At 40.8% G+C, this 20059-nt stretch overlaps 2 protein-coding genes across 2 annotated transcripts; one reads left to right on the top strand and one right to left on the bottom strand.

Moving 5' to 3' along the window:
• Window positions 1-2028: 2028 nt before the first annotated feature.
• On the bottom strand, window positions 2029-4330 carry gcm (glial cells missing). The gene is made up of 2 exons (XM_030384505.2): window positions 3625-4330; window positions 2029-3542 (listed from the first exon to the last, which is right to left on the bottom strand). The coding sequence occupies exons 1-2, from the start codon at window positions 4071-4073 to the stop codon at window positions 2378-2380; spliced, it is 1614 nt and encodes a 537-aa protein (XP_030240365.1). The 5' UTR covers window positions 4074-4330; the 3' UTR covers window positions 2029-2377.
• A 13017-nt stretch (window positions 4331-17347) lies between these two features.
• Window positions 17348-19787, top strand: LOC108649581 (esterase E4). Its single transcript, XM_018098552.3, has 4 exons — window positions 17348-17623; window positions 17685-18725; window positions 18780-19230; window positions 19296-19787. The coding sequence occupies exons 1-4, from the start codon at window positions 17605-17607 to the stop codon at window positions 19528-19530; spliced, it is 1746 nt and encodes a 581-aa protein (XP_017954041.3). The 5' UTR covers window positions 17348-17604; the 3' UTR covers window positions 19531-19787.
• The last annotated feature ends 272 nt before the right edge of the window (window positions 19788-20059 follow it).

Genomic DNA, 20059 nt, shown 5'->3' with positions numbered 1-20059 from the left:
AAGCTAAAAATGGCGAGAAGTCGCGATACGTTGCAGAAGAAGAGCCCGATCCGAAAGGCTGTGAAAAAGGGGAGCAATCCAAAGCAGAATATAACCATTCCAATGGTGTTGAATTGCAATGGCAAAGCCTCCGATCTGTTGCCCTGGTTCATCAAGGTGGTCGAGATGCTCAGCAAGGAGTGTACGCAGAAGATGGCCGCCAAGACTCGGGCCAAGGGCTCGGGTAAGACGCAGCTGTTGCCATTGTCAGAGCCACTGCTGCCGGCAATACCGATCGAAGGCATACACATGGACACGGCGGATTACATGCAGGTCTCCAGCGACGACTCTGTGCTGTCAGAGTTTCCTTTGAGCAACACCTCCGACAAATCGACCCGTACCAAGAGTCGCAAACAGGTCAATGTGGTTCGATGCCGTAAAAATTGGACAATGAAGCACCGGACCTGCACATTGGCTCCTAAGCGCAAGTACACGAAGCGTAAGCGTCCAGAGAGCGACTCGGTTCAGATCTTGTCGGACGTCTCGCAAGTGCATCTGACCAGCTCCACTTCCTCGCCTTGCACCTCATGGGATGGACCAAAGTTGGTCGTATCATCATCCACAGATTCGGGAAAATCGATTCCTGACTCCTCGGACGTTTCTATGCCGGCAGCCCCAATAGAGGCGAGGGCTTTGGTTCTGAACGAGGCTGTGGCCAAGTTCGACGCCCGAATGATGATGTTCCTCACGGCACAGCGTGCCGCTCTCGATGCCTTCAATGCAGCTGGCGATGGCCTGACCAGCGCGTGCAGGAGCAGCAGTAATCAAACCGTGTACCGTTTCCCGGATGCATGGAACGAGGTGGTCCGAAGTCAAGATGCCGAGATTCAGCAAGCGGCCCAATGTGAATTCGACTCGAGCATGGAGCATCTTTATCTGTCGCCCTCAACGGATCAGGAGGGCTCCTCACCCAGGTTCGCAGCCCATATCGAACGCTCCAAGGCAGCCAACGTTCCAGACGCGACCATATTCAACCATATACGAAACAGCTTGCACGATATATGCCACAATTTTTCGGCCCAACCAAATAGATCCACCAGCCCCGCTCAAACGGGACCAAATTGCGATGATGCTGAAACAAGCCAGGAGAATTGAGTGGGTCGCCTTGAAGAGAGATCCATTCGACTTCTTTTAACCTTTTTATATCGACATATTTATAGTAGACGAAATTTTGGAAACAATATGCTATAAGGTGGAATAATACAAATTTATAATATCCAATAAATACTTTTTTCATTTACATTGTAACAAAAATAATAATCGCAAATTAGCAAAATAAATTTTTGTTAGAAAGAAAATAAATCGCATTTTAGTAAAGTTTTAATTATTTTATAAATGCTATAAATACTTAATTTTTCCTATGTAGAAATATGGTAAAATAAATTCTTAAAGTTTAATGAAAATAAAAATATTTTGTCATTTTTATTATTCGTTATTTACACAGAGATAGTTAACGTTTTGTACGAATCGCGCCTTGAATAATGTTCCTTAAATTCATGGAATTGAATCAGAGACAATTAAAAATCTTTTTGTGTACACGACAAAATTAATATTCTTTACGAAAAAAAATTATTAAAGTAAAGTAGATTGAGGTTAACATCGATCTCTGACTAAAATTCGGTATATATAATTTGATTTTTTCCCTTAGGAACTCTGCAAGAAAAATGTACGAAAAATAGGCTAAATCAAATAATGTTCATATTTGCCTTCAAACATCCAGGAAAAAATACATGCTGATGAAAATTGTTCATTGAATTTTTCAAGAATTTCTACAATTTTTTTATTGAGATAGAAATGATTTTCATATTATCCCTTTGTATGATATATGTATATCGTATAGATATAAAAGACTAACACTTGAACTTTACTTCTTTTGTGTAAATCAACCATTCAAATTTTAGCTTCCCAATTGCAATCCTCATCGTAGATCATTGTTAATTTCCCAATCAAAGCACATGAAATTTAATAGTTTTAATAGTTGCTTTTCAGTTTCTCTTGTTTTCTTTTTATTAAAAAATTCATAAATAGGTGGGTGTTTGTCGCTTAGATAACTAACATACTAATAGACTTATGCACTTAAGCTAAAAACTTTGGAATAGCTGGGTAAACATAATGTACGCAATGGACTTAGGCGCTAGAAACATGAAAAGTGTTAAACGTCATAAAGATACAAATAAAACCAAAAACCAACAAGCGAGCAGGTGGGGCAACAACAAAACATTGCAGTGTGCACAACTGGCTGAGGGCGCTGGAGATGTGGGTTCGACTAGAGACTAGAACAACGCTTGAGTGAGTGTTTCCGAGAGGATATTGAGATGCTGTCGAGATCTGGTGGGGATTAACAGAAGACGCCAATGCCTGACTCGAGGCTAGATGGCGTTTGGTATGGCGCCGTTGCGACACTTGCATCCATTTGAATATTCCATACATTGTCCACGCCCGTGTTGCTGTAGTAGTAATCCGCCGTAGGATGTTGCTGCAACTGCTGCTGTTGCTGTTGCTGCTGATGTTGCTGCTGCTGCTGGTAGGAGAACGATTGCTGCTGCTGCTGCTGGAGTGTCTGCTGCTGATAGGCTGTGGCCTCGTCGTACAGCAGCTCCACGGTGGAGGGCCCGTTGCTGTTGATGTTCGGATCGAACACGCTGAAGATCTCCGAGTGCGGCGTGTAGAAGTTATCTGGGCTGGCATTGGAGCTGCCGCTCAGATCCAAGCTCTGCGGCACATAGCCATTGAAGTAGCTGTAGTCCTCGGAGCTGTAGCCCGAGCTGCTGGTCAAGCTGGAGGTATCGTCGCAGCTCTCGTACAGATTCATGCCCGCCTGGTAGCCGACAGGAGTCGCCGTAGTCGTTGTCAGCTGATCATAGCCGTTGCCCTGTGGCAGCAACAGTTGCTGTTGCTGTTGCTGCTGCTGCTGGTGCTGTTGCGACTCTGCTGCATTGTAGTAGCTGGCCGTGGAGCTGTTGGTGGAGAGCGGCGAGTGCAGCATGTCGTAGCCATAGATGCCGCTGCCATAGCCCAGTCCCGCCTCCTGCTGGTAGTAGCCGTCCGCTGTGCTCCACTGCGGCGTGACAAAGCTGCTGCTGCTGGGTGTTTGATTGAAGCTTGTCGAAGTGTTTGTTGTTGCTGCTGCTGCTCCTGCTGATGCTGTTGTTGCTGCTGCTGCTGCAGCTGCTGCTGGCTGGTAGTTCTGCTGCAAGAGTTCCGTGTTGTTGTTGGTGCGCTGCTTGCGTGGCGTCTTCATTGGACGCTTGCCGCTGCGCAGACTGCACAGCTTATCATTGAGGGCCGCATCGCTGGCCAGGATGACGGCCAGGCTGCGCACGCGCCTGTTGCCCGCGAGCAGGCGGCGCGCCTCCGTGGAGCCCTTGGCCTCGGGCCGAGCATGATCGTGTGTGCCCTTCGCCTGGAAGTAGATCGCATTGCCGGCGCGCCGCCAAAAGTGGGTGACCGGATAGCCGCAGTGGCCGCGGCACGGCTGAATCTCGAGGCGTCCATTGCAATTTCTGAATGAAGACAATCAAGAAGAAAAGTTCGGTTAGTAAATGTCTCTCTGTCTCTCTCTCTCTCTCTGTCTCTGGCACTTACCTATTGGGGCACTGTTTGCCCTGCTGCTTGCGTCGCGCCTTGTCACAGATGGCCGGACGCAGATGCACGCTGGCTCCATTGGGCAGCCGGCACTTGGCATTGCACAGCAGCACGCCCAGGCAGCTCTTCTTCAAGATGTTCACATTGTGATTGTTGGTGTTGCGCATGGCCCAGCCGCTGGCGTGCTTCTTGGCGTCCTCATTGTGCCCGGCATAGATGAGGCGACAGTGGCCGTTGGCCCAGTCATTGAAGTCATCGAATTCAGTGACCGTCGGCACAACCGTATCATTGATATCCCATTCGATCTGGATGCGCGACTTGCTAGCCGGCGGACTGGGCACCGGACTGGGCTGTGGCAGCGACATAGGCAGAGGCAGCGGCAGCGGCAAAGGCAGATTTTGGGACTGAGGCGGCAGGCACAGTGTACTGGCCATATTGCTCAAGACCATGTTTTGTTCTCTTAGATTTTCAGTTCGAAATGCTTATAGTTTCTATTTTATTCTCATAGACACACACACGCACACACATACGTATACACACTGCACTTTTCGTAGTTCTGTGTCGAGGCTGTGACTCGACTTGATGTTTTTTTTTTGTTGTTGTTGATTTTTCCGGCGCGGTGTAGACGTCCGTTCACAACGGCTGCGCAATGTTGACTGTCTCTGGCTGTGCCGAACACCACATTAAGTTCCTTTTGACCGAAGCGACGACCACGACGACCGCAACGGTGGTTGTTTTTGTACGACTCGCACCGTAGCGCTCTCATTGGCTTGCCTTCCAGTTTATCCAGTTTATCCGGTGTTTATCCGTTCACTATCCGTGTGCCAGTCAGACACACATGCTTACACACACACACACACGCGCGCGCGCTTACACTCTCTTTCTCGCATTTCTACTGGAATACTTTTACCGTTTGTACTCATATTATGTGGGCACTCGCTGCCATCCAGCCGTCGCGTTGTCGCTGCTGACGTCGGCGCCAGCGCTAGCTGTGCTTGGGTTTGATTGGACAGCCATTGGCTCTGGGCAGCTGGCGCTGCATCGCTGCTGGGAGCAGTTGAGTGGCGGCTGCAGCGCTGCCGTTGAGCTGCTCTTGCATTGGCACACCTGCGCTCCGATAATGTCTCTGGCTCCACGTTCTCCTCCTCCAGCTGCAGCACGCGTCCACCAAATGGTGGGGCGGGTGGAGGCGGGCGGGGAAAACATCAGTGGATATTTTTATTAAAGCAGGCAGTCAAAGCTAATTAAGTCTGCGCACAAAGCAAAAAAGTAACAACAATTGTGAATTACCAGGCACCTGGCTGTGGCCATGGGCAACAGAGACTGGAGAATGGTTGACAGGCACAGGCACAGGCGCAGGCACAGCAGCAGGAGCACGAGCACGAGCAGGAGCAGGAGCAGGATATGGAGCACGGGAATGGGCATGGGCACAACCACAAGCAGAGCCGAGCAGATGTGCGATTGTGGTTTAGTTTTGTGTTGAAGTTTGTGCTCAAAGCGGCATCAAATATGAATGCCGCAGCAGCTGAGGGAAATGTGGGGCTCTGGAGCCGGAAAAGTTTTTATGCGTTTTTAATTACAAAGATTATTTAGAAAGAGGGAAGCTGAAGGAAATTATAGTTGAACACAATTAAAAGTTTATTTTACAAGAGTTAAGTTTATTTTGGCCTATTGTTTAATTAAAAAAAAAAAAACTTTAATTATACTTAGACTTGGTTTTGGTTTTTTTTTCAAGACTCAGCTCTATTTTATTAGAATCTTTAAAAATTTTCAATTAACTTAAACAGGGTTTACGTGTTTGGAGTTACAGTCTGATGTTTTTAATCGAATTCCAAATAAATAAATAGTTTTAGTTTAAAATATTATTATTTTTAAATATTTTTTATTTTATATTATATAGATAAATAGATTAGATAGATTATATTTTATAGATAAGTTTTAGTGAGATTTGGATTTTTTTTAACTAAGGGAAATTATAAATATTACATATATTATATTTTTATTTATTATTATCAAATAAATATAGTTACTTAAAAAAATATTAAAAAAAAAAAACACTTTAATATATTTAAGTAGAATCGAATACAAATTTCAGCAAATCTAACATAATTGATAACATTCTGATAAGAAACAACCGTTCTCTACCTTAGTCCTGCGCCTTTTCAAACATAACGGTGTTACTTCTCACGATCTTTGCAGCGATAAACTTTAAACGATTGCAAAAAGCAAAAGAACAGAAAAAAACTGAAATGAAAAAGAGCTCTGACGCTATCTGCAGTAAAATCGGATAGGAACCTCCTTGCACAAGATTGTAAAACACAATTTAGCACGCAAAGAGATGAAGAAGAAGCAGCAACAGCAGCAGCAGCAGCAACAACCCCCAAAACCCAAAAAGGATAGACGTGTATATGAAAACCCAAGTCAAATGCCATAACTCAGGCATATGCCATAAAGTTAGCAAACAAATTTCTATGGTCTCTCCGAGTCTCTCTCAGAGTCTGGGCGATCGTAAGCCATAGATAAAGCAAACAAACATAATCATTAAGACCGAATGCCGAATGACGAAAGCTGAAGGGTTGTGCCAAGAAGGCGACGGGTAAACCCCATAATTTTCACACTTCCCTCACAAGAAGAAGAGAATCGTGCAATTATGGCACAGCACAAACCTATGAATGAGCAGCCCGTCGAGTGCCTGGCCTGGCCTGGCCTGGCCTGGCTTGCTCTGGGACTCGGCGAAGATTGACTGCTCAGCACGCGATAGGAGTTGGCTGTGAGCGGATCCTAAAGGATTACAAAGTCGAAGGGGCGTTGACTTGAAAGGATGCCATGACTCTGCATATCGCATGAAGGAATTCACATATTCATATGAGATTCAGATAAAAGGCGATCATCTATGCCAGCGGGCCTGGGCCTGCCTCTGCGCCTACCTGGCCAGCTAGCGCCTTGCCAAGTGGGTGTGGCACTTTAATGATCCCTCAAATTAACTGTTCCATTTCAATTACGCTCACAATGCCAACGTCAATTGCGACTTTTCACTTCACTCAAATTTATTTGACAATCTCCCCGGGGTGGCAATCCATCCCATTCGAATTGCTTCGCTATTCGAAACTCTTTTTCCACTCACTTTCCACGTTGCATTGCGCTGGCCGTGACGCAGCCATAAAATTTTAACCAAAAATTACGCATAAATGTCATCGTAAATTCGACAATTTCCCCGGGCCAAACGTGGGAAGTAACGCCCAAAGGGATTTGCTGCGGTTTTCGGCTACAGCGAACTGAGTTGGGCATGAAAGGAAATCTAACTGGGATTACTCTGAGTGCAGAGTAAACAGACAGCTATGCGAAAGATTATTATTGGCTTAAGTAATAGAAGAAATACATTGCGGGCTCTGAATTGCTTTAAAATATATTATTTTTAGTATATAAATATATTTGTTTAAGAATTTATATCGGTTTAAGAGCTTCTAAAAATAAATTATTATATTTGAAGAGAGATGAGGAGTTTAAAATTTGAATGCGTGTCTCTTCGATGTTTATTACTTAAATTTATTATTGTTGATTTACTTTTACTTAAACGCGAATTTTTCATACTTTTTTTCAGCCCTATTTAACAATTGCATATTTTTATATACATATATAATTTCATTTTCTCAAGTATATTTAAAATTCATTTTTTCCTTTCAAGCGGGCCTTATCGCTCGATATTATTATGCAGAAATACGTATCTGGGTTTTAATAATTATTATAACAAATATTCATATATAAAACTTAAATTTTATTTATTATAATTTATTTATGGTTTTTCGTTTCATAAATATTATTTAATACAACTTAATTAATATAGATTCATTAGAGGCCATATAAAAATTTACTTATACATATAATTATTTTCATTAGATTTTAAAATATACAAACAAGTAAATCATAATTTTTTAATTTTTTTTTATATATATAACTTACATTTTGAAATTAACAATACTAAGCTAAATCATATTATTAGTATATATATGAAAGCATAATATTAACTACCTGCATAAGTGCACTTTGTCTGAAGCATTAATGGGAAATGCTAATATAATATATGTTTTCCCATATTTCCACAGTATTCCATAATATTTAGAGAAATCTTTCCTGTATAGCATAAATATGGTTCTCATAGTTAATCAAGCGACACATTTTAGTACAACTCTGCGATCAGGAGATCGTTTACTTTTCCTAGTTAGATTTCAATCTCTCCCTCTGGCCATATTTCCGCTCTCTGAGTGAAAGGAAATGCTTTCATGGTTTCCCTAACTGCCGGGGGGCTTATCAACTAACTCGCATCTAACAAACAGTGGAATAACAATTCGCAGTTAATTAACTGTACTTTTTGCTATAAATGCACGCACACAAAGAGAAAGAGAGAGAGAGAGAGAGTGAGAGACATTCTCTTCTCTAAGCATGATCCGTCTCTGTTGGCCGCAATTAAAACCGCATATAGGAAATCATTCATTTGGCAACGGCGACAACATGAAAAATCCAAATAGCCAGCGAGTTTCGATCGATGCAGTCGGAGATAAGCCCAATGAGCCAATGAGCAAGTTGGAAACAACCCTTGGGCTAGTCGGGATGGATCATGGTGAATGTTAAATGGTAAATGGTTTAAAGCAAGTCTCATAATTTCTCATTGTTCATCTGGCATTTCCACAAAAACTGATAAATGAAGCTCAAAACATAAGCGGCAACAACTATATAACCAACACACACACAAATACACAGAAGATCGAGTCAAACTGATAATACGTTTCACACTCTGCGTGAGTCCTCGGCGCTCGCGAGTGTCCTGCGGCGCTGGGACAAGATCGCTGGCCCACGATAGCATCAGGCTCGCCTGAGACCAGAGAGTCAGAGAAAATTGAAATGTTTCGACCCGGGGCAGACCGATCGAGCGCTCGACCGATTGACCGATCGCTCGGACAAGTGGCTCTGCTAAATAAGTAGCTCGGCTGGCTAATCCGATGTCCAAACAAATCGAGGCTGCGGTCAGGTGTTTTGTTGTGTGGATTTCGGTTAATGGGCTTAGGGCTCTCTTTGTCAGCCGAACACAGTTCTTTGTGAAGGATTACGTGTGAAATATATTTGTTAAATATTTTCATAATTTCCCACGCGCATATTTGTCTATTTATATATTTTCATCATCTTTTTTTTTTTTTGCATTTCTTTTCATCGAAAACTGTTCTCGTGCATATTATTTGCTTTGGTTTGGTAGAAATTATCGCATTGAATTACATTTGTTCCACAATATTGTATATACTTATGGCATAAACAAATTTCTCCCACCATTTGAGGGGCTCGATGGTGAATTGTTAGCTACCCGCATTGCCTAATCATAATGCGTTGGACTCACTGTGCGATTCTGAGCAATGAAATAAGCCCAACAGTGGCAGAGTGAGGTAGGGAAAGAGTGAAAGGGAGAGAGAGAGAAAGTCTTATAGCGCGTGGCACTTGGACCGATACTGTGGTCAATACCTCGAAAATCGTGGTTTTCATTTATTTATAAATAAGCTTGCAATTAGCCTTAAAAAAGAAATATATAATTTCCTAATTCTGAAGAACTTTTGGATTAAAAAACATTTAGTTAGAATTCACAAAATAAAGCTCCAACAGAGTAATGCAAAATGTATGTATGTACATGTATAATCAGAGTTATTATGTTAAATTATATGGCTTCATTTAAATATACTAGAGTATATTAGGGGCTATATGATCATAATTGATCACTATTAATAAAATGATGAACAACATTCAAACTGTATAGTTTACTTTATTTTATTCCATGACAAATAATTATAAAATATAGTTCTTTAGCATTAAAATATTGCAAGCAATGCCTTGACTAATCTTTGACATAAAGATGTATGTATATATATCTTATATTTGTTATTTAACTAAAACAATATTTTCTGTATATAATTTTGATGGTTTATGAAATATTTATTAAATATATATAAATATGAATTTAATATATTTTATTGTTATGCCATTTATTGTATTATTTATTTCATATTTTATACACAAGTTGTCAGATATATGCGGATTAATTATAATATCGAATATATTTTATTAATATTTATTAAATTATACAAATTATACGCATTAGTTATCGTACTTTTCCTGCTTTTTAATTATTCTGCATTTAACAGATGTATGTATAAATCACGCAAGTTCTGTCATTACAAAACTCTACCAAAAATATATTTATATTTTATATTATATATATATATTTTATTATTATATTATATAAATTCTTTTATATAGTTTTATTATTTTTATAAATAGTCAAAACTAAATTTTAATTTATATAAAAGTAATTTAGATAAGACTCTGTCAAAAATATTTCATCAATTATATACGATCATCTAGGTTTCCAGTATTCAGGTAAGCCTAATGGCTAAGGACATTTCACACCATAAAAAAGTGAATTAGGCACACTTGCCGCCGCTTACAAAGCGATTCGCGCTACGCAATAAAATCTAATTAGTAAACTTTAAACGAAACAATGGGAAATACAACTAAAACTGTGAAATTTCAGGTACTTCGGCGACGGGCAAAAAAAAGATTCGAGAATTCGGCATGGTAAGGACACTTCGGGACAACAAAGATGCAGAGACAAAGGACACACGCGCGCCCCTCGCAGTGCCAAAAAATAAAAAAAAACAACCCCCACCCCGCAAGAGTTTTATTTTATTTTGTATTTTTTATTTGCAGTCCCTCGCGCTGTTTACTCAAGCAGAAGAGCAAAAAGTTGCGCCGGACTCTAAAGCAGTTGAAAACGTTTCGCTTTTACTTTTTACTTTGGCAAATTTTAAAAATCAAATGCCACATAAAGTGGCAAGAGCTGATGCTGCAACTCCTGCTACTCCTGCTGCTGCTGCTCGTGTGCCGCGTGTCGAATGCTGTCAATATTTCCGATGTGTCTAATGACAAACGCATGTTTACACGAGTGCGAACCACGTCCGCGAGCGAACGGGGTGCACGCCCGGAACATTACACGGACATCAGCATCAGCATCGGCATCAGCTTCATCCGCATCATCATCAGTTTAAGAGTTTAAAGCCATTCGGCAATTAAATGGATTTACTCAAGCGTTTCTCAGCGCGATCGGGCAATTTATAAATGATGGTCGCGAAAGCTGTCCTCCGAGATGATAAATGTTATTTGACTCGTAGATTCCAATAATTCAACAATGAGTGCAACTAAATGTGATTGTTGCTGTTGCGAGATAAAACTAACTCATTTCAGATATAGACAAGCCAACACGATCGCCAAGCGACAGAGATGTTAGCGAGCTCTGTAGACATTGTTGTTACACGCATCACAAGCTTCAATCAGCAGCAATAAATACAAAGATAAGAAATGCTTTGAGAAGTCAACACAGCAGAGATGAAAGCAATTGGCCAAATAGATTAATGAATGCATCAAGTCAGATTATAAAATTAAATTAAATATGAGTATTAGTTGAAGTTGAGAAATTTGGAATAATAACCCAAAAATCGAAAAAAGTTAATACTTTTGAAAATATGGGTATTTACTAATATCAATTGTGAAATAAAAAATAAAAAAATATTCAAATTAAGAGTTTATAATTAAATAGAAAAATATTTTAATATCTTTGGTTATTTATTAATATTGCGACAATACGCAGTAATTACTTAATTTACACATCATTCAGGTCATCTCCATATCCTGCCTATGCATCTATCATCTACATCCTATAAAGCAATTGTGAACTAATAAACTGAATCATAGAAGACCTGCAGCTTGTTATTTGATCCTTAATGCCTATACATCACTTTCCACTTTAGTTCTGTGTGCGAACAGCTAAAATAAACTCGAATATTCTCTATAAATGACTTCAGGTCTCACATGCATACGTGATCACATAATTTCCCCAAATGTTTTCTCACTTGTTCGCTGCAGCTTTAATGTAACTCATCTGGCTAGAAATGCAATGAATGTATGTTTTTCTTATACATACATATTTGTAGTCCCTTCAAGTGCTTTCTGACTTCTTCAAGTTTATTCAACTGCATTTGAATGTCAATTAGCTTAAATAGCTAGTTGTGACTTACGAAGCAACCAAAACCTATTAACAGCCCTAGCCACACAGACGCAGTTCAGCCGAATAGACCAATTAAGGGCTACAGTCTACACTGTATGTTTGCCGCTCTCACAATGTATCCATAACAAGAGACGAGTGCATTAACCTCGGCTCAACAAATATTTGATTTGCATGCATGTATCTTTCAGATACATTTGGGCTTCCGCCACTGCACGCCATCGCACTCAATTTAATTTAATAAAATTTCAGTGGCTCTCTATGACTATTTTTCGGGGTGCCCTTTTGTTAATTATTAATAATATTTCCCCTCCTCCTGCGACGGTTGTGCACATAAAACGCATCCATAAACAAAATGGCTGAAAAGCTGTTTATTCAGATCTTCAATTAATCTCAATTAAGTGGCGAAAATACGCAGCAGACCCTGCCACATATTGATGGAAAGTTTTGTTTTAGGGTTCGCAGTAGCCCTTTGCTTAGCTGAAGGCGGCAGCTCTACCAATTGAGGGTTGGGCCCCGGACCCGGGCCACATTAATTCCTATTGTATAACTTGGCAATTGGAGTTGTAAATTTTGTGACTGGCCAGTTTATTGGCATGTTGAGCCATTAAGTTGTTTGTTAAGGCGACGAAATTGAAATTTCTATGGTATATTAAAAAACATAAAACAGTTAAACTGAAAGAGAACCCATTCAGCAAATAAAGGCAACGAAATCATATAAAATTTAATTGTAGACATAACAGTATAATCAAATTGATCATGGTTTTGTTGCAGTTCGAAGTATTCTTGAGACTTCATGAGCTGAAGGAATTTATATATTTATATATGAAATGTAACTGCCTCTACCACAGATAAATGTTTAAATATATACATATGCATATTCTGCAAGGCAAAGATATGTTAGATAGTCAAGCTGTGAGAGCAAAGCTCTGTTTTTAACAAACTCTTTTTAGAGTGCAAGTAAAAAATAATATAAATTTATCCACTTTAACATTTTTGTGCCCTTCTAGCTTTGCCTTCGTCTATCTGAAACAATCTGAAAATAATTAGATTCTATGATTTCATTAATATATAATAAATACAATGTATAAGAATAATATAATATTCTAGTAATAAAAGTATTATATGAAAGGAATATATCCAATAATAATACAAGTGTGATATTAAAAGTATAAATCTATATGACTTTGAATCTTATTGTTTTGTTTCTATTTAATACACATTCATAATTTAAGAACAATTGTAAGCTACATTTATTTTCAGAAAATGCTTTTCACGAAGGAAAACAAAACATTTTCAGACACATCTGATAAGCTTATTATACCCAATAATTGTAAAAATACAAAGCAGAACCGCCGCTTTATGGGCAGCCAAGTGGTGTTCCAAGCCTTGCGCAAAGCTTTTGATTGAGACACTTGAGGAGCTAACCAATAAGTAAGTAAGAATTAGGCCCTATTTACACAACAATGTGTGCGCATTGGTGTGAAATTCTTGCCACTGTGTGGTAGAGGAAGCTTCCTCCCTTCCATCCAGTTCAGTTCAGTTCAGCTGAGTTTGAGAAGCGGCGACCCTTCCGTTGTTGCGTGGCTCTTATCCTTGTCTGGCACAAATAAGACGTCACGCTCATTACAATATCACAATGGCAGCACTCGCCTCTCTCTCTCCCTCTCTCGCTTTCGATCCCTCCAAGAAATTGTGTGGCTCGAGTGCTCGTGCTTGCTTTTGTTATTTGTTTCACATTCTGTGCGTTTGCTCACTTGAGCCAAAGGATCGCCGATCTTCACAAGACGAAACTCTGCTCTCTCTTCCTCTCTCTCTCATTCGCTCTCTATGTCGATTCAGTTCTTGTGTATTGATTACACAAATATTCATGTATAGATTAGACGCAATATGCTGCTCGGAGCTCGGAGAAACACTTTTGTGCTCAAATTATCGCATACCACATATGCAAAGGCAGCGAACGAATGCCTTAGGATATATTGGTCTATTGTTTCGCTATCATTTATGCAAAATGCTTAACTACCCCTGTCCCTACGTAGGGCTGCGCCTCCATTCTCCTCCTCATGCTCTGCAGCCTCAACACGATACCAATGCGATAATTCCCATCTTTAAATATTCATTACAAGAGGTCGCAACGTCTCGCCTGGGCTGCAGCATATCGCTTTGATTGATTACTCAAGTGGTTTATCGTTTCGGCATTTGTTGCTCTCGCTCGGCGTTTTCCTTTCCTTTTACAGCATTGTTTCTGCCAGTGTTGCGTCTGAGGCGTGGCCCGGCTCTCCGGCGGCGCTGGCTTTGTTCGGGGCCAGCATGTTGGTCACTTGAGAGTTGCGACTCTGTTTCCTTTCAACTTGTCAAATGTCATTTAAATATCGGAGCACAGAACTTATTAAAATATCTTCAATTTGCATTCACAAATGCGTTCTCTAGTGGCCGGGGCAGCTGCTGCACAAATTCCCAAATCTGCCATAAATGAAATCGATCTTACGGGCCACCAAGGGCGTGGCATGTGCTCAAAGATCATTCCGGCGGTTATGAAAGGTCAGACGTATTAGTATTATATATTATTCTATTAGAAATGAGCGCAACAAAGGTACGAGGGGCTCCTCGCAGGGAGCAAAAATCATGGCTCATTGAGTTTTCCAAGGCAAGCATCTTTCATTCCATTTTCTTGAATTGTTAAGTATTCGTGTTTACATCAAGATTTTTAGTTAGTTCATGTTTTTGGTATATTTTCTTTTCTTTACTCTTACTTTTAATAATATTTGCTTTAGTATATGTGTTTAATTACGTTAGTTTTCCCTATTAAGAGAGTATCTTAAGGGCTGACATATAAAAATTTAACAAAATATAAAGCATGTATTTTTTGAAATAAATTTATTTTATTTTTTAAATTAAATTTGTATTATTTTTTAAATTAAAATTTAATATTTATTAAGTTTCTCTGATCATATAATAATTTGTTGATTTTTAAGTTTATGTTATTATACCCTCAACCTATTAAAAAAGAGAAATAATATATTTAGATTTATATCTATAAGGAAAAAATAATCAAGAATTATTCATAAATTCATTTGTTGGCCTCACACTAAAAGATTAGCTTTAGATCCATTAGCTTAGTTAGTAATAATATTCATTATATACTCATTGGCTCATCACGCTCTATACTATTATGGACACTCTTTAAGTAACTCCCATTTTTAAAATCTCTGTCCTCTACCCACTCTCTTTCGAGATCTCGCAACATCTGCTAACGATGCGTGAGAAATTTTTGCATGTCTGCCAAAGTGGTTTGTGGTGCGCGACGTCATCAAGCCACGGGAAGCTTCAGCATTTCGCGGCTTTGCTGCAAACAATACACATAACCGCTGAAGTGGCACAGTTTGAGCTGCTGCTCCTGCTGATGATGATGATGACGACGATGTCTGTCAAGAGGCCACTCATATATTTGCAACAACTGGAGTACTGCGGCCCGATGCTGCACGGTGGTGCACGGCGGTCGGTGCTTGGGCAGCTCCTGTGGCGATACGCTGAGCACATGGGCACTCAAGTGACTGGAATATTACATTCAGCAGCAGCAGCAGATTGTCGCAAATTTCCAAGTTTTGGGGTTACTGGGAATTATTTTCTTGATTAAAATGTTGAGACTCGCCGATGTGTGAACAAATGTCGTTCTGATATTTAATATTTTATACACAAAGAGACTGTAGACAATCTGCTAAACACATATAGATCACTTGCAAGGGATCTCTATAGTAGGGATCTTCGTCATGGGTGCCGAAAATGAAATACTCTATAGATAGGACGATGAATTTGCTTGTTATCAACAGAGTTACAAAATTTGTATGACATAATTTAAATTTAACAGAAAATGAATTATATTGAATATTAATTTTTATTATAAATTTAATTAAATTGCAAGACAGCATTTTTGGGCAGATGTCTAGATGCTAGAGTCTAGTCATTTTTGAATATGTTTTTTTATTTATTTATTTATTTCTTAAAGCTATTGACCAAAACGAGAGTCAAATTAAATTAAAAAAAAAAAGCTTAAGCAAAGTACAGGATATAATATCAATAGTAACACCGACCCGATGGGGGTATTTTATTTGCCAGTCCGGCCAGCTATGCCCACGTCTCACAGCCAAATATGGTTAGTGAAACTAAAAATGCTATAAAAAGAAGTGTTAGTAAGAAAACTGAGAAAAAAAATATTAAATGTAGATTTATTAACTACTTATAAAATAATAAATAATTATTAAAATAAAAAAATAAAAACAAAAATAATAATAAAAAAAAAAGAAAAAATGTAATAAGTAAGAATTAGTACAGAAAAATGTAATAAATAAGTATTGCTACATTGAAAGGAATTCCCCTATATTATACATGCATTATATTTCTATATAACATTGCAGTAGAAATCACATGGAGTTTTCATTTTCAAGAGCATACGAATTTCAGTTAATATATCTATTTGTTCATGACAATTATTTAAATGAACTATCGAGCCAATGGGCTTTGTTGCTTAATTTCCGAACGTCTTCTTGGCGACTCCCGCCATCGCTGCAGACGTAATTAATTGAATTCATTTAACAAAGGTCATTGTCAGCTTTTCACACAACACCAGCACCGGCACCGCCGCCATAATTTTCACTTTTGCCCAGGCAAATCAGAGTGCTGGAAAGTGTCGGGGACCCGAGTAATTACCACTCGGCTTATATCAATCAATGAGCGGCTATAGACGCGACTATGAGTGCGTCGTGGGTAGTTTTAATTGAATATTACAAGAGGGATGTGCACTAATAAGGAAATCAATTTAAATCTCAGCGAGCTGCTGCTGCCATTGCCAATGGCATGAGAAAAACCTACAAAATTCTAAAAAAAAAAAAATAACAAATCTGCGGGCGTAGGATCAGCTACATCCGTGCTGCCAGAGCGAAAGGGCGCTGAGTCTCTAACGGCTGCGAAACTCAATCCAATACTTCAATGAAGCAATAAGTTTCAATTGAAATGGATTTGCTTTGCAAATGGAACTGGCCAAGGTCAGAATGAAATTTAATAGAACATCTAATGATGGGAGTTTGAAAGAAGGAATAGCTATGACTAAGTCTGAAAATGAATAAACCAAGTAAGAGAAGTGAAGGATAAAAGGAAGAGGAAATAGGGGACAGAAATAATATAGAAGATAAGAATATATAAGACAAGAAGAGAAGAAATGACATGACTATAAGAAAATATTTTAATGTAAAATATGTGAAAAATAATAGTCGTAATAGAAACCAAGAGAAGAAAATATGTAAAGCACAACAAAACATAAAGCCAATAAAAGTTAAGATAATTGAACAGTAGAAAATAGAAAGGGATAAGGGAGAAAACAAGAATGGGAATAAAAAAAACCCTTTTTACAATTTCTTAACAATGGAAACGGTTGAAACAAATATATCAGAATATTTTCGATTAGAATACTAAGACTGAGATCGTATATTTGTAAAATGTTTATTTAAGAATAGAGTGGATTATGTCTGCCTAAGTAAGCGGAACGGATTCAGTCCTTTCAATACACATGGAGTTAAATGTTAATTGGATATTCTTAAAAATATTCAAGATATAATTAGAAGGTTCTCTCTTCCCCTTAGTACAGGACAGTAAATTGACATTTTAGATTAGTTTTGGCCTACTGTTCAGCCCAAGTTTGTTTTGGTCGGCTGTCATGTGTTATTATTTATAGAGGGAACAACACGATTTGTAATCATATTAATGCCAAGCTAATCAAATGCCAATAATAAGCTTATCAACTGCTACTTTGCGATAGCATACCGTCCGTGTGAAGTTCACAGTTACAGTTCCAGATCGTGGCACGCTTTAGTGCCGAAAGATCTTCCATGCGGGTGCGTCGCACGGGTGAGTAACTGAATTGCGGAATAACAAAGTGAAAGAAAAAAATCTGAAAATATTCTCATAGAAATTGAAAGTCGTGTGAGAGCAAGAATTATGGCTAGCCCATTGGTGGTGGAGGTGCTGCTGGTGGTGCTGCCGGTGGTGCTACTGCTGCAGCTCAGTTGCTGCCTTGGCATGGCGGCACGCGATACCGAGCCGATCGTGAGCACCACCTTGGGCCGCATTCAAGGCGGCACCATGAAGAGCTTCAGCAACAAGACGATCTATGCGTTTCGCGGCATACCCTACGCCCAGCCGCCGTTGGCGGAGCTGCGGTTCATGCCGCCCCAGCCGATTCATGCCTGGGGAAATGCCACTTTGAAAGCCACCAGCGATTCGCTGATATGCCCACAGAGTGGCATCAAATCGCTGATGAGCGAGGACTGTCTGAAGCTGAACGTCTATACCAAGAATGTGACGGGCAGTCTGCCCGTGATCGTGTATATACACGGCGGTGCCAACGTCCTGGGCAGCGGCCACAGCGAATACGAGGCTGGGCCCGAGTATCTGCTGGAGCACGACCTGGTCATGGTGGCCTTCAACTATCGACTGGGCGCGTTGGGCTTTCTGGGCGGCAGCAACAATGCCTATCTGGATCAGATCATGGCCCTGGAGTGGGTGCAGGCGCACATATCGAGCTTTGGCGGCGATCCGGCTAGGGTTACGCTGCTGGGCTTGAGTGCGGGCGCCATGGCTGTGAGTCTGCATCTGGCCTCGCCTTTGTCCAGCGGCCTATTCCATGGTGCCATCCTCATGAGCGGCTCGGCCACGAATCACTTTAGCATACACAACGAGTTCTGGACACGCATCTTGGCCAGACACCTGGGCTGTCCCTTGTACGATTCGTACGACATGACCGAATGCCTGCGCAACGCCAGCTGGCAGAGCATCATCGACGTCTGCAGTGACTGGGAGCAGTACAAGTTCATCAACATGAAGTGGAACTATGAAATCGATAGATACTTCCTGCCCAATCATCCAAGCACTCTGATAGACAAGGGCACATTCAACCGGGTGCCGCTGATGGTCAGCTACACCGCCAACGAGCTGGACTTTACGACCCTAGGTAAGTAGAGAGGAGTAAGTAACTAAGGAACTCGATTAACTGAATTTCCTTCAGGACATCTGGAGAAAGAGCTGCTGCTGCACGATATCATGAGTCACTTTCATGACTGGGCGCCGGAGCTATTCCTCTTTGACTACAATGTGGGAAAGAGCAGACGGCTCAAGAATTTCTATCTGGGTCGCGATGCCGACGAGCTGAACGCCACGAACATTGAGAGATTCGGCCAAATCTTCTCCGACGGCATCATAGGCCACGGCGTCCACAGGCTCGTCCAGCTGGCGCGCAAGCACACCAAGGTCTATTACTCACGCATGGATTACATAGGACAGCGGAGTGTCTCGGCGCCGATGAATGAGCACAATCTGCCCAGTGGCGTGGGCCATGCGGACGACTGGCAATATGTGATGCCCAGCCTGTGGTATGGCTCAATCTTGAGTCCCGGTCACAGGGATCTATTCATGATGGAGCGCCTGACCGGTTGGATGGCTCACTTTGCCCACACGGGGTAAGCCCCACTGAGTGAGCCAACGTGAAGTGCACATGGCTGTAATTCAATTTCGATCTTTGCAGTGAGCCGCTGCAGAACTCCAGCATCTATTGGCCCCCCTGCACAGCTGCGCAGATGCAGATGCTCTACAATGATAACGTCACCAAGCTGGGTCCGCCCGACTTTGTCGATCGCTACAGAGTCTGGGATGAGCTTTTCCCCACGCCCCACTCGGATGGCGCTGCCCGGAGGCCACTCCAGCTCGCCTTTGTCGTCGCCGTGGCCCTGCTCTCCGGGCTATTCTCGAAATTAATGTAGCCATTAGGTGTGGAAAAAGCTTATCAATAGGCAGTTTAGATTACGCTAATGACGACGCTTGCTCGCTGCAGCTATTTACTTTGATTAATTAATCAACAAAGGCGTGAGATTTTCAATGTTTTTCTTTCCGAATATTGTGAGAGAGTGTTAGAGTGTGTGCCTGTTTGTGTGGTGATTGTGGAGCTTGTTTTGGCCGAGGCCTTTGGGCAATTAGTCTGCAAGGCAGCTTAAATATACATTAATTTGTCTTTAAACGATTTCGGGCTAAGGAGACGCCTTTTGACCTTTTCTTTGAGGGGGGGGGCAGCAGTGGGAATTCGTAATTGTGTGATAATTTTTTGTTGTTGGTACTGACAGGTTCGCACGGTGCCACGCCCCTTCCACTGGTACAGCCTTCAGCCCCCGAAATTGCGACGACTGCTATTGACATTCGAGATTGGCAGCATTTAAGAGATTTGCTCTTGCGTGAAAAATCTCGAAACATATGGGAAGAGCGCCGGCAAAGGATTAACTCCACCAATTTAATTGG

This window comes from Drosophila navojoa, chromosome 3 (assembly GCF_054131105.1).
Source record: "Drosophila navojoa isolate 15081-1374.11 chromosome 3, UAZ_NAV_1.0, whole genome shotgun sequence".
NCBI lineage: Eukaryota > Metazoa > Arthropoda > Insecta > Diptera > Drosophilidae > Drosophila > Drosophila navojoa.
This window is presented reverse-complemented; position numbering and strand designations above follow the sequence as displayed.